At 40.0% G+C, this 22214-nt stretch overlaps 1 protein-coding gene and 1 long non-coding RNA gene across 37 annotated transcripts in view; one reads left to right on the forward strand and one right to left on the reverse strand.

Annotated features, from left to right (window-relative positions):
- The window catches only part of GLIS3 (GLIS family zinc finger 3), a 548443-nt gene that overhangs the window by 92107 nt on the left and 434122 nt on the right, over positions 1–22214 (reverse strand). For 28 of the 36 annotated variants that reach the window (XM_077908825.1, XM_077908770.1, XM_077908751.1 and 25 more), the window contains 2 exons: positions 8441–8602; positions 4198–4308 (listed from right to left, as the gene is read on the reverse strand). In XM_077908825.1, coding sequence (XP_077764951.1) covers positions 4198–4308; positions 8441–8602 — 273 coding nt within the window. Of the gene's footprint in view, positions 1–2696; positions 2782–4197; positions 4309–4799; positions 4924–5860; positions 6028–8440; positions 8603–22214 lie in introns of those variants that run through there. The other 8 variants (XR_013385993.1, XM_077908973.1, XM_077909008.1 and 5 more) reach the window with 8 other exon arrangements.
- Positions 777–16636, forward strand: LOC144320465 (uncharacterized). Its single transcript, XR_013386039.1, has 3 exons — positions 777–971; positions 12229–12329; positions 12600–16636. It is a non-coding gene; the product is annotated as an uncharacterized LOC144320465 (long non-coding RNA).

The following is a 22214-nucleotide window of genomic DNA, read 5'->3' on the forward strand; positions in this document are numbered from 1 at the left end:
CAACAAAAAAGGAAAGTCACAATCTGGGAAAGTCTCTGACCGTGTGCCCCCATGTGCACACCCTCTGCCACATAGATGATAACAGGAAAATGGGAGAAAATTGAGAGCCTCAGCAGCTCCTTTAATCTGTGCCTCCACGTAGGGGAAACAGATTTATTTTCCACGTAACTTTTGAAGATTTTAATGAAGCCACAAAGGAAGGTGAGCTCTTTGGTATTTCATGAAATCGTTTATAGTTCTGGGTATGGATGGGGTGGTGGCGGCTCTGAACAGATTCCACAGAACTGCCAGTTCTAAGCAGATGAGAAGTGCGTTATGTGAACCACTCTGTCTTGGCCAGAGAGTTCCACAGAACTGGCCTCTAAGTGGGAAAAAGAAGTGCATGTGGCATTCGCACACGTTTCAAACACTGCGTGGAGTTTATCATAGTCTGTGTTAAGGTTGTGAACATGAAAGTCATCAACCAGGGTGGGTCAGAGGTGAACATGAACCGAACTTTTCACGAGTCACAGCCAGAGTCTGGCACCTTCATGGAGCTGTGAAATGGAGGGAAGACACGTGTCATCTCTAACTTTGGGCCCGGCCTTCTTTTGCATTCACTTAAAAAAGTCCATGTCGATAATGAGCCAGAATGGAAGGGAACCCCCTCCTCGCTGCTTATGGGCACTTGCAAGGTGCAAGTGAAAAATTCTGATAAAGCTCACAGCCTTGAGGAAAATTTCAAGTGGCTTATTGCCTTAGTTTTCTCGTATTTCACCACTCATTATCAGAGAGAATTGAAGGACAGATTTTGCCTTTTGCTCTGCGGACTAAATTCTATTCTCACTGGAGACCAGAGTGGGTGACCAGAGTATCTCACGACTCACTTATCTGCGTAACCCTCTCTTTAATGGACTCAAGATCTGTAAGGCGCATCCAGTGGAAGAAGTCTGCACGTCAGCTGACGGAAAATGTGGGTGTGCACACACGAGGTGAGAGAAAAGTTACTTTCTTCATTCCTCTGCAAAAGAGCCGTCCCCTTTCTTCCTTTTTCTTTTCGTAGCCTGAACAACATTTAGCTTAGCTTTCAGGTCCTTGGGTTTTCAGTAGGATCCAACAGGTGTGGGGAGGGGTCATATGCCCATGGCCAGGGCATCACTCTGGAAGACTCTGCCTCTCCTGATAAATAGCAGTCTCCACGGCTCAGGGGGCCTTGTCTCCAGCCCAGATTTCAAAGTGGGGCCTCGTAAAGCCAGCAATGTTAAGACCAAAATAATGTCATTTAGTGTCTAGGGGGAGGTTAAAAAGATTAGAAGAAAGCAGGCAGGCAGGGTATATTAAACGAGTCCATGACTAACAGGGTGTGACAGGAAAGGGTTTTATTCTTTTCAACAAAACAATTCCCTAGGGCTGGGACCATGACTCTACTGTGCCTTTATCACCTTGGAATTTTTATGGTTATTTTTGATGAATTCACATTTTTGTAAAGCCTTTTTTGAAATGATGCCAACTTTCAATTTTTAATTAAAGTCGTAAATAATCTTAATTCTGCCTTAAAAGGTTTATTGTTTCTTACTTCTTCTTCTTCTTCTTTTTTTTTATTATTGCTGCCAGGAAATATTTCAAATACCAAGTCCTGATGTGAGTTAGCAATTAGAATCTCAAGGTCTAGTAACAACATTGTACCGTGTAAATATCACACGCTGGGACACCGGTACAAGATCTGAAAACGTGGATTGGCTGATTTCATTTGGGTTTATTCACATTGCTGCTCCCGGGAGTGGCATTTCTCCTTTTTATTGGATGGGGCAACTTTCATCGTTTTAATTTCCACAGATTAATTTATCACTGATTCATAACAGATTCTTAAAATCTTCAGATTAAAAAGATGGGTGAAAATTTGGAGAGTAAAAACACAGTAACCTTGTCCCTAAGGTCTGGACAATAAAAGGCAGCCACATACAGCTCACTCACTTGCAAGAAACCGGGAGCTCATCCAAAGCTGAATCACTACAGACATGGTACCTCATTTTACAGAAGACAAAATCAAAGGAGTATTGCAATATTTGACACTGGGTTTTAATACTGCTCTTCGAAAGTATATCCTTGTAACCTAGACTGATAGTTGAGGGCTATCTGCAAATTGTCTAGAAATTTCTATTTTGTAGTCTTGGGGTCTGATTTTCCTTTTTTTAAATTAATGCTTCAGGAATCTTTCACACAATCAAAACTATTCCTGTTTTATATAGAGACTGAGACACACTGCATTTGAACAACAGAAACCAATTAATTAATAATTCCTGAAAATATCTCATTATGTTTCCATACCTACTGTCAACCTAGGTTACCTTCTGAAGTGGAATAACGAATTAGTGCTTATTTGTCTGGATGCAGGACTTGTGTTCTCTCATGTCCATGGTAGCTGTTATTCTCAGGGAAGTTGTTCTCCAGTCTTATGATAGGTTTGCTATTATGGTAAAACTTCATACATTTAAGACAATGTAGGGGGTTAATGGTCAGATTTAGGAGAGACAACTCCCAAGAAGGTTTCTGTTGTGTCTTTGTTTAACAAAGACAACTTATCACTTCAAATTCACAAGATACACACATAGATAATGACAAAAGCCATTAGGCCGTGGTTCTTCTGACACAGAGAACAGTATGCAACATTGGTGTTATTTAAAAAGTATTAAGTATCCTCTTTACAACTTTATTTATATTATTAATTCACTTAGCAGTTCCTTTGCTCTTCTACAATACAGGAATATATTTAGTCCATGTTGACTGATCATCTGTTATCATCTGTTGATAATGATCATCTGTTATCAGTTTACTGTATTCCAATAAAAGAGGCTTAATTATATTTATAGAGAAAAAAATGATTTTAACAATTGACTTACAAGAGTGGGTTTGTATGCAATTAAGAGTATCTATCAAATCCTTTCAACTGGGCATTTTTCTAATTCTCAGGGAAGAGGACAAACTCTTTCCATATATGAGCCCTCAACTGGCTTTGTGCTAACAACTCACAAGGAAGAAAAAGCTCAAGTAGGAAAAAAAGACTACACAGCATTTCCCAACATGAAAGTGTTAAATCCCTATAAACCATGAAAGAATGCACAATTCTAGTTAACTAGAAGTGCTAGTGACCTGAAAACCATGGCCATGGGGTTCAATCACATCATTGGGTTAAATCACTTGAAATAAATTGAATCTTAAATTCCCTTACATTTATTACGAAGGGCCCTTAAATGAATCAGTAGTACTATCTTAACGCATTGGAACACTCAAAAAGCTAAGGTTAACTCAGTGTTTTTCTGCCATGGTCAGAAGGTACTTGTTGGTCCAAAAACTCATAAACTCACTTATTGGGAAATGCCTTGAAAGGTAGTAAGCTCCTCATATCTCAAGGTGTTGAAGCACAACGTGACCAGACACCTGTTGGAGATCTTATGAGTTTGAGAGAGTCAAGTGGGTAGGCTGGTTGACCTTTAGCATTTCTTCCAAATCCAAGACACTATGCATTCTATATACTTTAAAGATGCATTAATTCCTCAGTGATGTCAAAGTAATTTTAAGTTCAATTCCTTTCTCAGATTTCCATACATGGTACCTATTAAGAAACGTGTTTTCTTTCTTTTTCTTTCTTTCTTTCTTTCTTTCTTTCTTTCTTTCTTTCTTTCTTTCTTTCCTTTCTTTCTTCTTTCTTTCTTTCTTTCTTTCTTTCTTTCTTTTTTTCTTTCTTTCTTTCTTTCTTTCTTTCTTTCTTTCTTTCTTTCTTTCTTTCTTTCTTTCTTTCAGCTTAAAGAGAGGGATACTCTATTCTTATCCTAGAGATACACCTACCCTCTCCATAAGAATGAAAATGGTTTCAGCCAATTGATATTTCATGGAGAAGCACTTATCTCCAGAAAGGGTTTTTGTTGTGCTATTTTTCCCAATTCAATTTCCTTTAACTATGTGGACTTAATTTCCATAAAAGCCTTTTGTTATTCTCTGGTTTAGTGCCTTTTGCTAATTTTCTCTGATTCTTGTTATACGAGCCCTCCCCAGAATTGCATATCTGTTTATAACATTGCTATTACTTCATGGAAGATGTCCCTTCCCAAAGAGCATGTAACAAGTTGAAGACTTTCAATGTCCAGCACAAGGTCCCAGTACTGCAAGAGTCATTTAAATGTGCCTTTCCTGGCTGGATAAATTCTTTTTTAAAATTACCTTTTTCCTTGCCTGTTGATCTTTGGAAGAATGTGCCTTCACATGCTTTCGTAGGGAACTTGGGTCTGTGTAGCGTTTGGTGCATCCTGGAATTTGACAAGCATAAGGTTTCTAAATAAGAAAGAAAGAAAAAAAAACACAAACAACCAGCTGTAGTTAAATCATAAAAGTAACTGAGGGAAATTTACTCAGATTACTGACTTCAGAGCAGGAATTCTTACCAACTGGCTGAGGTGAAAATGCTGGGGATTACTTGTGCATTTTAATTAGAAAGCCCTGAAAGTTTGCATCAAGGCAAAGGGGACTAAATTTTTGAGAAACAAGGAGACAGCCTTTAGAGGTGCACTCCTCCCACAGAACCTCTCATGGCATTTGTGTGTGTGTGTGTTTTTAAAGATTTTATTTATTCATTCACGAGAGACACAGAGAGAGAGGCAGACATAGGCAGAGGGAGAAGCAGGCCCGATGTGGGACTCAATCCCAGGACCTCAGGACCATGCCCTGAGCCAAGGCAGCCATTCAACCACTGAGCCACCAAGGTGCCTCTCTCGTGACATTTTTGGATGTGGAAATTATTAGTAAGCATCTCTAGTAATACTTACAGTTATGTTCCCCTGAAAACAATCTTTGGTATTGTCAGAAACTAGGAAACACATTCTTTAAGAGTTCAGGTAGAGAGAAGCTGCAGAAAAGTCCAGAAAAGACTGGGAATGTTTCAGAGGAAACCTGATTCAGAAAGAGAGAATGAGAATTAAAAGGGGAATATTAGTAGAAAGTGAGTGAGAGGCAATAGGTTTTTTTTCCCCAAACAACAGACACATGAAAACTCAGCCAGAGAAATATTATTATAGGATTGCAGGTGTAGAGGAGTCCCAGTGCTCAGCCTGGGCCCTTGGCTGGGTGTAATGAGAACACAAGTTTTGGCTAATTCAATGCCCTCATGCTCCTGAGAGATGTGAGCTGCAGGGCCTCAGGTGGAGTCTAGAGGATGGCTTTTGAGCTATGAAATAAAGCAAATCTTTCTGTTTAATCTAAGAACTAAAATAAAAAATCACAAGATAGACTGTGTTCATAAGTCACAGGTTCCAGTCACTCATGTACTTAGGACCTCAGTAGGTGAGATTGATTACAGTTGTGCCTACATGATTTGAAATGTAAGGAGGAGAAGTGAAACTCTGCCTCTAGAATAGGATTCTTGTTCTGGGAAATGGCTATTCCATTAAAAATAACAACAAAATATATATATCAAATCAAAACAAAATAAAAAGCCAGAAAAAAAAAACCTGATTTTTTTCCTCTATTTATTCCTGTTTTCATGTGTATGCTTGTCATTTTGTGGGCCAACACATATGTGGATTATATTATTTGCCCTGCCTGAAGCCACATTTATGATTCGCTTTTTTGTTTTTGCCATTTTTGATTCCAACCACAAGGTAAAGTCATGAATATATAATTTAGTTGAGCTCTCGCAATACGAATTCTAAGTGCAATGTGTCTGTTCCTTGACTGATTGACTAAATCCCCCATCAGGTCTCACAGTTTCACAGTGCGTTCGGCACTGAGTTACATGTGAGAAATCAGACAGGGAGGGGATAGTGGCTGAACCAGGCTCTCAATAACTGTTTTTGCAAAGGGTCAGCCGATATGGGTTAAAGCCACTCACCAATGAGTTTCCATTGGGTAAACGAAGGTTTCTGTTCACCTGTGAATCTTCTGGATTTGCGTGGCTTTCCTGCACAGCCTTCCCTATCCTACCCTGGCTTCGGGGCAGCAACTCGATAGTATCTTTATTGCAGTCATGTTGCAACCACATAAACTCACATCTGAGCACTGTGGCATGTAAAAAAAAAAAAAACTTCAGGAATATTAGCATGTTATATAAATCAATACCATTATTATTACCATGGCCGGTAGTATTTGGGTTGAAAAGACAAGAAATGGGTAATGTGATTTTATATTTGTTTTTGAGTTCTCAAAGAAGGCTTGGCTACTCTCCACTTCAGGGGGGGGGGGGGGTTACCCTCTCTCCCCTGCTGTTAGCCACCTGGGATCAGAATGCCAAAACAGCAGTGGTCTGGTCCCAGTGCTACTAGTGCACTGCTCATTGTACCTCAGATGACCTAAGCTTTAAACAGCATGCTGCACTTTATCAAACTCTATTTTCCACGTGTACCATAAAATCATTCCCCCTGTTTAGATATTAAGACGCTAATAGAGAAACAAGTTAATAAAACTTTTCAGGGTTTGAATTATGAACTCGGTAAGCCTTATAGAAAAAAAAATCATTTTCCTATAAGTAAAGAATCCATTGAGTTGAAGAAAGATACTTTATCCAAAATTCTGACAACACTAGCATAAGGAGTGCTTAATGAAAGGAAAAGAGGGCCTACATTTAAATATACATTTTTCAAGCAGCGACCATTTGCTTTTTAAAACAAATGTTTAATTTTTACATGATTTTAAAAGAGCTTACCAAATCATTTAATACAATAAAAATTTAAACAGGACTGTTGGTTTGCATCTTGAAGAAGAATGATGGTTTTAAAAAGATTTAATAGTGTTTTGTTTTTTTTTTAAATAGCTAGGTTTTAAAAGCTACTGGCATTGAACTGAATCATGAAATTATTATCTGTGGTAGCTTTCCTCAAAAGTTTTAAAAAGTTATTTTTTTTTAAATTCCAAAATGATTTTAGAAAATGCTCGTAGTCTGATTAGCTAAAATTAGCTCCAAGAAGGGTATTGTAGAACCATAACACTTAGGCTCACAATAGTTCTTTCAAACTACAGATAACCAGCTAGAGTAGAGGCAATTTCTCAAGACAATCTTGTCTCGTGAATGTTCATTCTTCCATGATAAAGTTTAATGACAAATTGGAAAATTTATTAGATTCTACCAAGACCATTTTAGACATACAAAATAGGGCATTTTAACATAATTTATTCTTTTTTTTTCCTATTTCTACCTTTTAAAAAATCCTGCTATTCACCAAATTTATTCATTACATATTCTATTCTGTTGGTCCTAAAATCACTGAATTCAATTCAGCTAGAGCAGAAAGGGGCTATCCTATGCTCATATAGCTCTAATTATATTTCAGCTATTTATGAGGCAAACCATCACACGTATGTTAGGAAATAATTCTGTTTAGAAAGGTTATGTGACATATAGCTAAAATGACTTCTATCAATATGACTAATAGAGACTAATATAAAATTTAATAAATATGTCAACTATAACATCAGAAGAATCTTAAATATGTATGAGAAGGTGTGTAGAAATAACAGTATCTTTTCAAAATTCAAATTCTGGTGTAGTTTAATAATAGACATCGGAATGTTAACACTGAGAAAGTACTGTCATGAATACATTATTTGCAAGAATGTGGGATAAGAGATCTGTGATGTGTATAATACATTTATCCTGATGGCTTTGTTAAAAGAAGTGAAATTGCACATAGTCTACCTGGCCTCCTGTAAGGCAAATGGCATCAGAACTTGAGAGATGCAAAGAAGGATGATCAACATAACAGAAAATAAAAAAGTCTTAGAAAAGAAGCAAAATGTTACAGCACTAAAAGAGTTAAGGTGATTTTCAACGATGAAAATCAGTTGTTCTCATAAGGGTTATGCCAATGGATATGCGGCTGTTAACACACAGGAAGCATGATAAAACTGAACCCTGGCATAAGATTTGCTGAGTCTTCTTAGATCGCCTGAAGGTGAAAATGCCAGGTGGTTTCTAAAGCAAAAGGCCAGATTCACACTGGGTAACCATGCCAGTCTCAAAGTTCTTATGTCAAAAAAAGAAGAACAAGGGTAAAGAAAAAACAATAACAGACAACGACTTTCCAATTCTAGCAATAATATATATTATCTATTTCAGCATATCTTGATATTTGAATAATTTATTTTTATGCCTTATGCCTGGTAGTCATCCTGTGTACTGAAATCTACTATGTGACAACACCTGAACTGCCTCTGCTTTGTACACAGAGGTGATCAAGGAACCCCTTTGTCTTTCAGGCAGTTGTAATATTTAGGATAGCTTGTCACTACAGAAAAATGAAGAGAGAGCCCAACAGGGGCCCTTCTGGACCTCTCCACAAAGATTCCACTGCTGCCTTTAGCATTGTCCCTATAACCTGTAGACATAAAGCAAATACTTCAGCATGCCACTATCAAATGGGCACTTTCTCACACCAGGGCCTGGGGCTGGAAGCTGGGAATCTCCGGCCATTCTTACAGTGTCTAGATGCGTCCTCTGGTGCTTGGCGCGGTCGCTGGAGTTACTGAATGCCTTCTGACAGCCTGGATGTTGGCACAAGTATGGCTTCTCACCCGTGTGACTCCGCAAGTGAATCTTGAGATTCTCAAGCCTTGAAAAGGCCTTCTTGCAACCTTCAAACTGCAAAAAAGAAAACAGTTTTGGGTTGTTGAGAAGGAGCTTGAATGTTTGGGTCTGGGGGACGGGAAAAAAACATGTCCTCGGTGTGTATTTGGCCTAAAACAAAAAACAAAAAATAAAATGAAATCCAAACAGTAACAAATATGACTTCTAAAAATATCCACATATTTATGTGAACCACATTTTTCCACTAATATAGACGCCACTTTCCATACCAAATCTGGGTCTCAAACTGATTTCTGTGATTACTTATGTCAGAGAAAATTTGCTATGAGCCATCTGGCTCAGTTAATAAAAATACAGTAATGCGTGTCTTAAAGATTTATTAAAAAATTAACACACTTTTCCATTTCCAAATTGGACTAAATGGAAGGAATCAGGAAGGAAGAAACTTTTTACAACTAATAAACTAGCAAAAAAAAAAAAAAATTCAATGTGATGTATGAGAATAAAGGTGAGCTGAAGATCCAAGGGTCCAGGATGCAAAAGCCATGTGTCTGTGGGGTTGTCACAATCATAAACTTCCTAAATAATCTCAAGGAGTTTTTCAATTCCCCAAAGAGCGACTCTGTTAGCGTACACAGTGAAGCCAAGCCTAATGAGATACGTTTTAAATGTGCTTTTAAAAAATCTCCTGGAACACAATTTGTGTAGTGCTGAGAACATTTTCCAAATGAAGTGATAGTTGTATCTATTTTTGTTTTTCTAAGAAATGTTGTTACCTCCTTCATGAAGAGAAGAATTGAAAATGAAAGGCTGAAGGTTTCAAGAAATGCTTTCTGGGTTTGTCAATAATATTTATTGATGGGACTATTTACTATGTATCTTCTGTGGGTAAAATATCAGCTACTATATTAGAGGTGCACAGTGATTCCAATCCTGTAAGTGACAATCTAATAAAGAAAATGTGTTATAGGAAGCCTGTAAATGAGGCATAAATGTGAGATGGGCATTTAACTTGTGACTCTCTCTTTGGTAGTAAGCGCCCCAAATACTGATGTCACTTTAACAATTTTAACCCCATTTGAGTTCCCACTGCAAAGGAAACTTAGAAATATGGACATGGAGTTTAAAGCAATTTTTTAAAAACCCTCACTTCTTAAGAGAGTAATGTAGGGCCTGAGGTGAGGGGTGAGGGATGGCTGGGTAGAACAGAGTAGAAGTAAAGAAGGTAAATTCAAAATGGTTTCCATTCAAAATCAGCAGTATTATTTAACCTTACTACAAGACATTTTATGAAATTCTCAGTTCTAGCGATTATTAGAGTAGATGATGGAGGATAGAGTACACCGTTCATGAAGGAGTAGTCCAGAGCTGGCCAGGTTTAAAGAATGGATGGACCAAGGAGAAAGAATAACCAACCATGTCATAACTCCGTCTATTTAAGTCATCCAGATTTGCATGCTAGAGTATTTTAAGAAATTTATGAAAGTTGCACTTATTTTTGATTGAGAGTTATACATGTTTCACAGACATATGTTGGTTTATTTCAATTTTGATATTTTGCTTAAAATAATTTTGGTGTTTTCCTGATTTCTATTTCACATAAAAATAAATTTAGCCTGAACAGAACATGATTGCTGACAGAGCCACTACTTTTTCAACAGAGTGAAAGGCATATAATGACATACCATTCAAGGGAAAGAGAGGTTAAGTGGCCTTGTTTCTGCAGATGTTGGAGGGGGTCTCAAATTTGAGAATTAAAGGGGCTCAATGTTATCCCCCAATTCATGGCTAAGAAGACTCTGCTGACCAAACCTGTGTTTTTAAGGTTCTTTCTGAATGACCACTTGGAGCAAACTGCTGGAACTTAGTTGATTTGACAGTCACCTGCTGGGCCACACTTAGGTCAGAAATGAGCTTGTGGTTTTGGATCCCTTAAGCCTGTAGTCTGGTTCCTAGCAAGGCTCTTTTGTAGGATGGATGTTGTGCCAAGGCAAGCTCCAGGGTACACACACAGACCTGGGGAGGCCCTGGCCTCCACTCCCTTGTACCAGTCGTCCCAAACACTGATCAGAGAGAAAGTTGCATTGTCTAGGAACCAACATGCATGGGGACGGAGAACTACTTTAGAACAGACAAATGAGGTTTCAGTGAGCATCAGACAAACAAGACCCCCTGGATTGACCACAGAGGGACTAGAGGTATCCTAGACATGTCCTAGAACTAATTCAAACTGTCCACTTGATCAGACATAAGCTGGACACTAGACTGGTGTTTCCATGCTCTCTCCTGTTAAATGTCCAGTTAAAGTCAATTAATTGCTATTATTACTATTAACAGAAACTGTGATCAAAGACGAAAAGGCTTGCTGCATCCCATGTAAATGAGTGAAAAGTGAACTATATCCCAGAACATCCTGACTGCTCTTAAATAGCAAAGATAGGAGGAAAATATGAGCAGCCGGACTGAAAACGATAACCAAGAGATTATCTGTAAAAATCATGAAAATCCAGCTGATGTCACGCATCTCATCTGCAGCATAAAAGGCTGGAAGGTGACAGTGTCTGTCAGCACTTGCAGTAGCACTAGAGTATTTTCAGGGGGAGAGATTAAGAGTGAAGCATCATGTTTGACCCCATGGGGTTGCCAGAATAAAGGCAAGAGAAAGGCAATTTCTTGGACTTGGGGGCTCATAATATATATTGCCCACTCACTCTTGTTGAAGAAATGCTCTTGAAATCAAGAACCCCAAACCAGGAAAGTCAAGCACTGAGGAACTGATACATGGCTCCCTGGGAGGCCTTGCACCCAACGCATCAGGGCGGTCTAGAGAGCACCACACCTGATTGAACTCTGCACACCAACAATTCTGCAAGAAGAGGAAGGAGGTGCTGTTCATTTTTCTAATGGTGTCTGGCTTAAACTTGAAAGCAAACAATTGTGTAATGAATCATTATCATTCATTATGGGAATAACCCTGTAATTCAACACAAGAATTTCCTTTCCCTCAGGGCAATTTTACCCCTAGATTTATAAATTCAGTTAAATGCAAATGCATTAAAAAATAAACTAACATTTAGATAGAAGTATAAAAGGCTGTTACAAAATACTCCAAAACTGGATGCTTTGGGCGTCTGGGTAAATGGATGCCTTTTTCTATATTATGTTTTTTTCATGTTTTCCAAATCTTTAATGAGTGAGTTTCGCCTTGCGAATGAACATCTAAACCTAGGAAAGCAAGGACCACAGAAAGAGTGTTTCCTTGGGTTTAGCCAAAGGCTTTCTCATCAAGGTTTCCACCGTGCAAGGTCCACCCTGAGGTCCAAAGTCCTAAGTGTCACCTGACTGCTTATGCCACCGTCACCAACCAAGCCTTATACAAAACTTGACCAAGAGGCTACTCTCAGGTCCTTACCTTTTCACACTGTCTGTAGAACCAGGCACCAAGGGCAAGTGGAGTTAAACCAGCAGGCTGAGGTTGCCTGTGGTTCAAACACAGGTCATATGGAAAAAGACAAGAGAAAAAACAAACTCTCAGAATCCAAGGGGGCAGCAGGAGGAGGAAACACAGAATGCCAAAGAAAGGCAAACACAGGACAGTGATGTGACAGGGAGTGGTGGTGGGCAGGGGTCTGATATATACTAGTAATCTCCTGTAAATAACATTTTTTTTTTGTCCCCAGCACATATTGGGTAAACCCTCTGAGCATGGCACAATGTGTGCTAGGCCCTGGGAGAAGAAGATGAATGAAGCTCAATGAAGCTCATGGGAAGATGGCCATAGGTAAGTTGTAGGGCTGGGCAGTGTCCATACTGATAAACCTATAGCAGGGCTTCTCAACGAGGTGCTGCAGGACCCAGCAGCAGCTGAGGGCCCTGGGCATCTGTCAGAAATATGAATCCCTGGCCCTACCCAGATGTACAAGAGAACCCCAGGGGTGGGGGTCCAGCCAACTGGGTGTTGACAAGCCCTCCAGGAGATTCTCATGTTTTATCTGTGAATGCCACTTGTACTGTAACCACTGCTGATTTGCTTTGAAAAATCTCCTTGCAGTATTCACCCACTTCTAACTGCGACAAGAGCTATGTGAACCAGCAGCAGCCTTGGCCTGAAAAAGGAACATTTCCTGATGCGGGGTAAAGCTGAGTTATCTCTATTCCTGCAGCAAATGGCGCAAAGTTTCAGAATGCCAATCTCATATCAGAGATTCTTTAAAATTCCTGACTTTTTAATCTGCTGCCCAGCAGATACATGGTTCTGAAAGAGGTATTGCCTACAAGCTCCCTCAGTGGCCTCCTGACCGGCAACGCATCTGCATTTTTTTTAAGACTTTATTTATTCATGAAAGACACACAGACAGAGAGAGAGAGGTAGACACACAGGTAAAGAAAGCAGCAGGCTCCATGCAGGGAGCCAGATGTGGGACTCGATCCCAAGACTCCAGGATCATGCCCTGGGCTGAAGGCAGATGCTCAACTGCTGAGCCACCCAGGCATCCCCACATTCCACATTTCTAATGCCCATTACATTCCCCTGTTGAGAAAAAAGCACATAGCTTTCCATTTGCACATTTCAGTAACTTTACAGAACACACAGAATAATGCATGAAACAATTCTGTAGGTAACAGAACTTTAAATCTCGGGGGTTTGCATTGCATGAAGCCTCACTCTGAGAATGATCTCTAACTCCGAGGCTGTTTGCAAGTAACAAATTTTAATTAAAAAGTATAAATTGCCTCAAACCCAGAGAACCTTAGCTTACGCCATTTTGCTAATTTAGGAGATTATTTCATATTTAAAGGATCACAACTGGACTGTAATCACCATCCATATATATTGGCTTGATTACAGATTGTTGACATTAAGTGCTATTAAGATGACCTTTGAAATATTACTTTCCCTTTCTATTAGAGGCTTTTGTGTAAGGTTCTGAAAATGAAAGGCTCATTAGACACCATTAAAATAGGATTTATTCCATATGTGTAACCAATAATCAAGTAGAATATTGCTCCTTCCCCTAATCAGCTACTTAACGTACTGAGAAGCATACTTCATGTTCAAAGCAGTAATAACAGCAAACCTTTCCTGATCAGGTTTCTGTACCATCACTCATGTCAACAAAACCCAAACAGAAAGGAGTCTAGGATGCTGGACATGCTTTTTAAAAATATACGTTTGATTTCAATTAAGGCTCAGTGTTTATGACCCTTGGAGGTACATACTTTCACAATTTCATCGGTCAAGACCAATTAATCCCATTAGCGGTGGTTGCGGTGCAGTCTGCCTGCAGCTCTGGGGACGGACCGATGAATTATTGCTGGCATACATCTTCTGCTTACAGCTCAAAGACAATGGGAGGTGAAAAGCACTGGTGGAAAGGCCAGCAAATATTTCTAATGCCGTGGATATAGTCAAGGTTACTTCCACCATAAGACCAAGAGTTCAAGTCCTCTTGAACCACAGGGACACCTGCCAAAGGTGCAAGTGAGGGAGACAGCCGGGAGCTGAAGGCCGGAGCCATCTCACACACTTGAGAGGAGGTGAGAAATCCACCTCTAATATTCAGCCAATTTTCCTGCTGGGACAGTGCTCCCCAGCTCAAGGTGTCAATGAGTTGCCTGGGCCTCTTGTTAAAATGCAGATTCTGATTCAGTAGGTGTGGAGTGAGGCCAGACGTGGTGCATTCCTAAGAGTCTCCTTGGCTACACTTCTAAATGTTGAGTGTTCAAAGATTATCCTTTGAGAAGTAAAATTCTAGGGATCATTAAACTAATCTTAGGTTGACAATACACAGTTTAATGTTTTTTTGTTTTGTTTTGTTTTGTTTTTTAAGGAAGAGAGAAAATAAACAAAGGACTAGAGCAAGAATCAAGAAATAAAGAAAGGGATTGCTTTTGGCAAACTATGGCAGCTTCATCCTTCAAAGTGTGGAAGAGTAAAATCTAATTTTAAAACGTAGGCTGGGAAGATGACAGAAAGTGCTGTCTGGGGGGAAAAAGTAGAAGAAAAGTTGAAAAAAAAAAAGGACAGAGATGCAAAAGAGAAAGACTGTGGAGGCCCACGGGGCCACCTGATTCCATTAATCCTCCAGTCTTCATCCACATTTAGACAGCTGGCTCGCCCTGTGCCATCCTGTGATTTCCAATCCCAGTGCATTCTCAGTGGTAGTGCATGCTCGCGTAAACGCGTAACATCTACCATGTCAGTTTGTAGAAAGTGTTACATAAAGGGAGAAAAAGAAAATAATTCAAATGTTTTGAGGCTTTTCAAAAGTATCTGGTTCATGAATTCATTACACTGAGTGGCTATGGAATTCCTTCCTTTCTGGGTCTCATTCTGATGGTTCATCCTGCAGTGAGGGTAATGAACGGATCTCCGTGTGCACTTACTTTGTGACTTTACTCATGTTTTCAGCCTAACCACCTTCTTATCCGAACAGCAGACTGAGAGAAAAGGGATTTCTATGTTTCCTTTTGGTTGCTAAAAGGTAATATCGGATTATAATATTTCAAAAGTTCTACACAGAGGAAAAGTGGCCTCAGTAGGAAATTATTTTAGGTCTTGGTATGGTTACCCCTGATTAACTTGAGACTTCCTTTAACTGCAGAGAAATCAGGGCCCCCTCTGGACCGATTTTCCAAAGATTGCAAATATCTACATAGATTTGCACTTGCATTTCCTATGACAGCTTTCAAAGTTCCCCAGCCTGTTTGGCTGGTGGAGCAGGTCGAGGGGACAAGAGGCTGTGACCCTGGGGCTTATGAGTCAGCCTGCGTGCCACTCACCTGGTGTTCTGAAGTGGCCTACTGTATTCATTTACCCAGATCTTCTGGAACCACTAAACATTTTGTAGAATTAATATAAAACCCTTTCTGTAATGTTTCCCTAGCCCATAATAAAGAGATCCCAGTTACTATGTTTTTCCCTGTTATTCTGGTGTACACCATGAATCTATTAAATAGCTCATAAATGCGACTTCCTGGCTTGTCCTCCTTCTAACTTTTAATTAAGAGCTCTATATAAAACAAAGTTTACCTAACTAGTCAGTATGTATGTATTTCCTACCAGCTTAAGACCATTCGTTGCTTTTTAACGTTGTGGGTTATGGGTTAGTGGCTGATACGCAAATGAGTCCTTGCTCTACACAAAGTGACAAAGTAAATGAGGGCACAATTTAAAAAAAAAAAAACAGAATGGAAAACAGTGTTTTTGAGAAGCCACATGACGATGTAGAGAGAAATATGTGAGTTTTGTGCCAACATTTGAACCATATTAAATTTTTATGGAAATTATCAAGTGTCTGGTTTATAACAGTTGAAACTTGCTGGGGATAAATGGAACTTCATTGTGGGCACTGTATTTACAACTGGAAAGCCAATACCCCACAGTGAAACACTGGTATTTAAGTCAGATCATATGGCTCTCTCCAGCTAGTCAACAAATATAAGGTATCATATATTATTCATGTTGTGTCAATACAATGCCGGAAAACTATAATCTCAAGCAAATAATTATTCTGTGAGTGGGCAAATAATGAAAAAGGTTGTTTAAACATAACAATAAGTAAGTTGCCTGATTCTGCTATTATTACCATCGATTTCATGCAATCTGCAAATACATATCCACTAGAGCATGTATATTCCAGAGGTTCACCGTCAGAGCTCAGTAAATGCAGTCTGATTACATATTCGTAGAGCAAATGTATTTAAGGCCTGTCATTGGTCCTGCATAAATATACCTAAAAGAAATCAAATTCCTTAATTTTCTTTGTATCTGTGTTTCTGATCATGGCAGGTCATACATAATTCCATATAAATGTGCCTATGTAAGTACCATACTTCTACGAACTACATATAAAGAAGACACATAAAAGCAATTTTCAGATGTTTTGCTGCTCTGTATTAAAGAAGACAAATGTTGGGCAGCCTGGGTGGCTCAGCGCTTTAGCACTGCCTTCGGCCCAGGGCGTGATCCTGGAGACCAGGGATTGAGTCCCACGTCGGGCTCCCTGCATAGAGCCTGCTTCTCCCTCTGCCTGTGTCTCTGCCTCTCCCTCTCTGTGTCTCTCATGAATAAATAAATAAAATATTAAAAAAAAAAGAAAAAGAAGACAAATATTCTAATTTGTTCAGTCCCGGTCTATACACCAATTGACCACGTCCCTGCTACAAATGGACCGGGGAAAGTGGAGTTTCTTACACCTTCAGCATTTGATTAGGCTCTGTGGGTGATTTAAAACAAAAACAAAAAGACCCCCACGACCCCATCAGGTCCCATCCTACTTTCTTTGCATTCACAGAACATTCCAGGAGAGAGAAAGATAGCAGAATACATTTGGAATCTGACCCAAACACCCCTGAATTATTTTCTATATACTAAAGTGAGGAAGTTGACAGCAGTTGGAGCAATCAGCCTTTGGATTTTAGGCATTATTTTTCATGTGTTTTATTTGGTTTTGGTTTTTAAAGGTCAGAAACATTCCCTAAAGCTCTAGTTTTTCTAAGAGGTCTCTCAAGTTTCAGGCCTTTCAAGACGGATGGGGGATAAAGTAAAAGCCAACAAAGTAAGCAAAAGAAAGGAGAAGGGGAAAACAGAAACAGAAGACTGCAGGTGGAAGGAAGGCTCTAGTGCATCCGTGGTCAGGCCTGCTCCTCCCGGTCCTCCCACCTCTCCTTCCCCCCCCCACCCCCCAGGGCCACAGGCCAGTCCAGCTGCAGTTCCCTAATTAAGCAGCAAACTCCTTTTTGCCTCTGCCTCTGCATATGCTATTCCCTGTGCCCAGTGACGTACTACTGACCCCTTAGCTTGGTGTCACCTCCTCTGTGACGCCTTCCTTTATGCTTTTACCAAGGCACAATAGGTCACTTCCCACACACCGACCACGCCTTGCCCACTGCCTTGCTAACACACAGAGGTACACTAATTGGATTGTTTGTTTCCCCCACTAGGCTGTGAGCTTTATGAGGACAAGGGACTGAGTCTTATTAATCTTTTTATTACCAGCACTGGGTACAGTGCTTGGCATATACTCAAGTGGCTGCAGATTATTTGCTAAATAAATGCTAAGCGAAATGGACAGAATGAACTCTTTGTAAAAAAACATATTGATTTCCTAGACTTCCTTGTGTAGTAAGCTCATTAAGGTCTTTTAATTAGGTCAGGCCAGTTAGTACTCGCGATGACATCAAATGGTCAACATTGCAAAAGCTATAAAAATGTATTTATGGGTTTTGCTAGATTTGAATGTTCTATAGAACTACTGTAAAATATATATTTTATTATTTTAATATCTAACCAAGATGGGGAAACAATAGTAGTACCAGCGTATGGTTGTGGTTTTTTCTTTTTCTTTTTTTTTTCTTCTTTTTTTTTTTTTTGCGACGCGATGCATTGACCTCTTTATTGGTGTTCTGAGAAATATGTAGCAATGCTGGTGAATGGAAAAAGCAGTTTTCCTACCACACCCTCTTCCAAACTTGAGCTAAACATACACAGACCCATTGGGAACGTGTTATTCGCAATAATTCAAGGCACATAAATGTGGGCCTTCTTCATACATAAAGGAAAAGAAACTGTTTTAAATTGCCCTTTAAAAGCTGAGCTAATATGCGCTCCAATATGCCAGGAAAGAGCCTCTCATCAGAGCCTCTCATGCAAAGAAAAAAGCCCTTTGGGACCTTGCCCTAAGCTGCCCCGAGTCAAATATCCCCAGAAGAGCAGATCAAACAATTCTTATGCCATTCCTCTATCCACCCTCCTATAGCCATACTCTTTGGATGGGAGGCAGACACCATCATCCCATATGATCCCACGTTACAAGCACACCTAGCTTGGGAGCTTTCTGTGCTCAGAGGATGGGGGCTGCAGCAAGGCCTTGGCTCTGCCTCCCCCTGTGGCAGTGGACTGGCTACAGGACTGGCTACAGGACTGGTCTTTGATTGCAAAGATGAGAAATGCCATGCTTGCCTTCGGTTTGATTAAGAATTGGCATGCTTGGTTTAACAGAGCTAAGCAATATATTTATTTACTATGGTGTTTCCCAAAATGATTGCTGAATTCTGTCATCTTTTGACTGAGAAACTGTTTGCGGGTTGCAACAGAATGTATGCTAACATACATACAGCAACACAAACCTCCAAGACAAACTGTTTAAGTCAATTTGCTATCATATAAGCACATAGGTGCAAATATGTGCATATGCACTTGTGGGTACAGCCATGGGCACACACTTTAACACTTACACACAGAACCCACACAGATTCTGTAATAAATGTGTGTGTTTAAGATCTGTGTGCAGGGGTGTAGAGGCAAGCATGAATTTGCCAAGAGAGAAAAGGAAATTCACACACGAAGAGAATAATTTACCATAAATTGGCCCACACTGAGTTTATTCCAAAAAACAGAGTGCAAGATGCCAAATTTTTAATGGCTCTTACTATTCTAGATCTGGCCCTGACAAGCTTTGGAAGAGATGCAAGTGGGCAGGAAAGATGGGATTAAAAAATTATATCTTAAGCCTTTTCACTTTCAAATGTAAAATTTCCACCACTGTGACAGGGGAAAGACGGGGATAGGGATATTTTCCTGACACTGTGCTTTTCTCAACAAGAAGCCGTCGATTTTCATTATGCACTGCTTAAATATAAATTCTGTACTTGCTAAAAGTCATCTGTGTCTGGCTGCTTAAAAAAAGCAGCAGATATGAAAATAATGGAACTCAAACTTTGCATTAGCCCTAGCAGCCATCACAAAGGTGTGAGCTCAGCATGACGCTCATGGCAGCTCCACAGTCCTAGGACTGACTGTCCCCTCTGACAGCCCACTCTGCCTCATCAAAGCCACTCCCTCGCTTGCTTCCAAAATGCATTGCCTCGGGTTTTCCTTTCTTCACAGCTGAGCTGCTCCACATGGCCTTCCCGGCACACACCTGCAGCACACAGCAGGTGCTCAGAGGACCTTCCGTTCCTTCTGCTTGCTCTCCTTCCTTGTTCTGTCAACTGCCTATTTCATCTCCGGGCCCTTTCCCTTCTTGGTTGTTTGAGAAAACCACTCTCACACCTTGCCTCTTCTTCCTCTTATCCCATGGTTCACTCATGGGCAAGGAACTGTCACTAAATCCATTAACACTTTCCAAGACTGGGTTTTGCAACCCACAGGATAGTCAGTCACCATATGCATACGTGAAATTTGAGATCCCTATAGTTCTTAAGAAAACACTTTGGCTTAGAATCATCTCAATTCCCTTGATTCTTCTACCTAATGCAACTTCTACCCTCTGTCTTTGGAACTTGACTCCACTGATCACAAGAACGATAGGTCTACATAAAATTCTACCTAAAGACTGTCAGGTTTGGGGTAGATGTGGCTCATCTCAGATGTTTTAATTTGATGAGAATATTGATCTATTATTCAGAATAGCTAGCCTTTTCATTGAACTTAAACTTCTATTGTTTCTTATTCTCTAAAGAAATTCTTAAAATGAGTAAAATGTTGCTTCTAAGACATATTTCTTCCTTTATGTTACCTCCTTAGTCATCTTATAGAGCCAATAATCCCAACATGAAAGTACTTGGCACACAATAAATTCTCAAAAAAAAATTAGCCATTATTTCTATAATCTTTAATGTATTCAAATTTTTTTCTTTCTTTTTGTGGGGAGGGGAGCTGAGGGAGAGAGAGAGAATCTTAAGCAGACTTGGTGCTGAGCACTGAGTCCAATATGGGGCTTAATCCCAGAACCCCAAGATCATGACCTGAGCGAGGATCAAGAATTGGAAGCTTAACAGTCTGAGCTACACAGTCTCCCCAAATTTTCTAGTATTTTCTCCTTATTTCACAGGGGAATTAGGGCCTTGATAGGTTCTGAGACTTGCCAAAGTCACACAGCTGGTAAGTGGCAGAACTGCAACTAGATCATGGCCTTCTGGTTCAATTATTCAACCAAGATTTCCCTCCATGCAACTCCAAGGGAATGCTACTTCTCAAAAGGTCACAGAGATAAAGAAAGAAACATGTCTTGGATGGAACTCAAACACATTTTTTCTTTTGTTTCTTTACAAAGTGAAAAACATTAGTAGCTTAAATTTATTGTCATAAATAGAGTCAACCATTCTAAATTATACCCATAGTTCTGAGAAAAGTCTGAGCATAGAGTGAAGCCATTAGTGATGACTAAAAAGCACTGTAAGCCTTATGTTCTTAGTTCTAATCTCCTTTTGTGAGGCCTGGCATGAAACAGTCAACCTGAGTATTCTAGAAGGACCTCAAGGTTGTAAACAACCAAAAAAAAAAAAAAAAGGTTGTAAACAACTAAATACCTTGCAGTATGAATGCTTCCTCACTTCCTCAAATAAAGGGGCCCCCCATATTTGCTATCAATTTATCAATGGTGACACATATTTGTTGTAGCACTTCTAACTCCATCTGAAGCAAAATTCCTTGAGAAAGAGAAAACAGTTCATTTTCCTACTTTACTTCATGGGATAGAAGACTCCAACCTGCATCACATCAGAAGGCACATGGCTAACAACTGTTAAACTTGTCTTTCACCTCTTCCTCCGAGCTCCAGGCCTACTGCCTGTTCGGCATCTCTGTACAGATGGTTCACAGATACCTCAAAGTAAATATTCCAATACTTAACAGTGACCTTTTTCCCAAAACAGCGTCTTCACTCCCTGCTGCCTCTTCACCCAGCAGCACAGGCCCAGGGTTTGGATGGAATCCTCTTCCCCATGCCCACGTCTACTCTACAAGTCCCCATAAGGATATCTCTCAAACATGCCTATTTCTCTCCATCCACATCTGACCTCCCTGCTCTTCCCACCCTCTCCCACTTGGTCTACTTTAATAGACTTCTCGCAGGTCCCCCTGCCCACTCTTGTCCCCACCTGTCATCTTGTCTCCCCAGTGCCACCAGAGTCATCTTTGGAACACTGGAAGTCAGATCATGTCACTCTCCTGTGGGTACATTCTTCGACAGTTGTCCGCAGGTTTCAGATAAGGACCTAAGCCTGGTCATGGCTTACAAAGTCTCGCTTGATCTGGCTCCTGCCTGCTCCCCAACCTCATCTTCTTTGCTACACCCTCCTTTCCTCCTTCCCTTTTGCTCCAAACACACTGGTCTTTCAGTTTCTCAAAGATGCCATGACCTTTCTCACCTCAAGTCTTTTGCACATGCTATTTCCTTTGCCTAAGAAAATGCTTTCTTCCTATTTGCTTGCTTAAATCCTACTCATCTTTTACAGCTTAGCTGAAATATCCCTTTTTCAGGAAAGCATTTTCTGTCTTCAAACTGAGGTTTACTCTTCCTCTTAATAGAAACATCCTCATGGAATGTGAGCTCCTTAAGGACAGGCGCGAGGCCGGGCCTCTTCAAGAGGTGTGCTACTGTGCCCAGTAAGCTCTCAATGCAGATTTGTGGAATAATGGACAAATTAGCGATTCTATATTAAAATGCAAATAATTTACATTATAATGTGGTTTTTCTCTCCCTCTCTCCCTCCTTTTCTCTTTTTAAAACTGTTTCTAGGGCTTAAAATCTACTCAGAAAAACTGTATACTCCTAAAGAACAGTGCTTGTTCTAACAAACAATGGGGAATAATAAAAGATAAGTAGAACTTAACAGACCCTCAGGTCTGGAGAAAAAAAAATATTTGTGAAGCCCTCTA

This window comes from Canis aureus, chromosome 1, assembly GCF_053574225.1.
Source record: "Canis aureus isolate CA01 chromosome 1, VMU_Caureus_v.1.0, whole genome shotgun sequence".
Taxonomy (NCBI): Eukaryota; Metazoa; Chordata; class Mammalia; order Carnivora; family Canidae; genus Canis; species Canis aureus.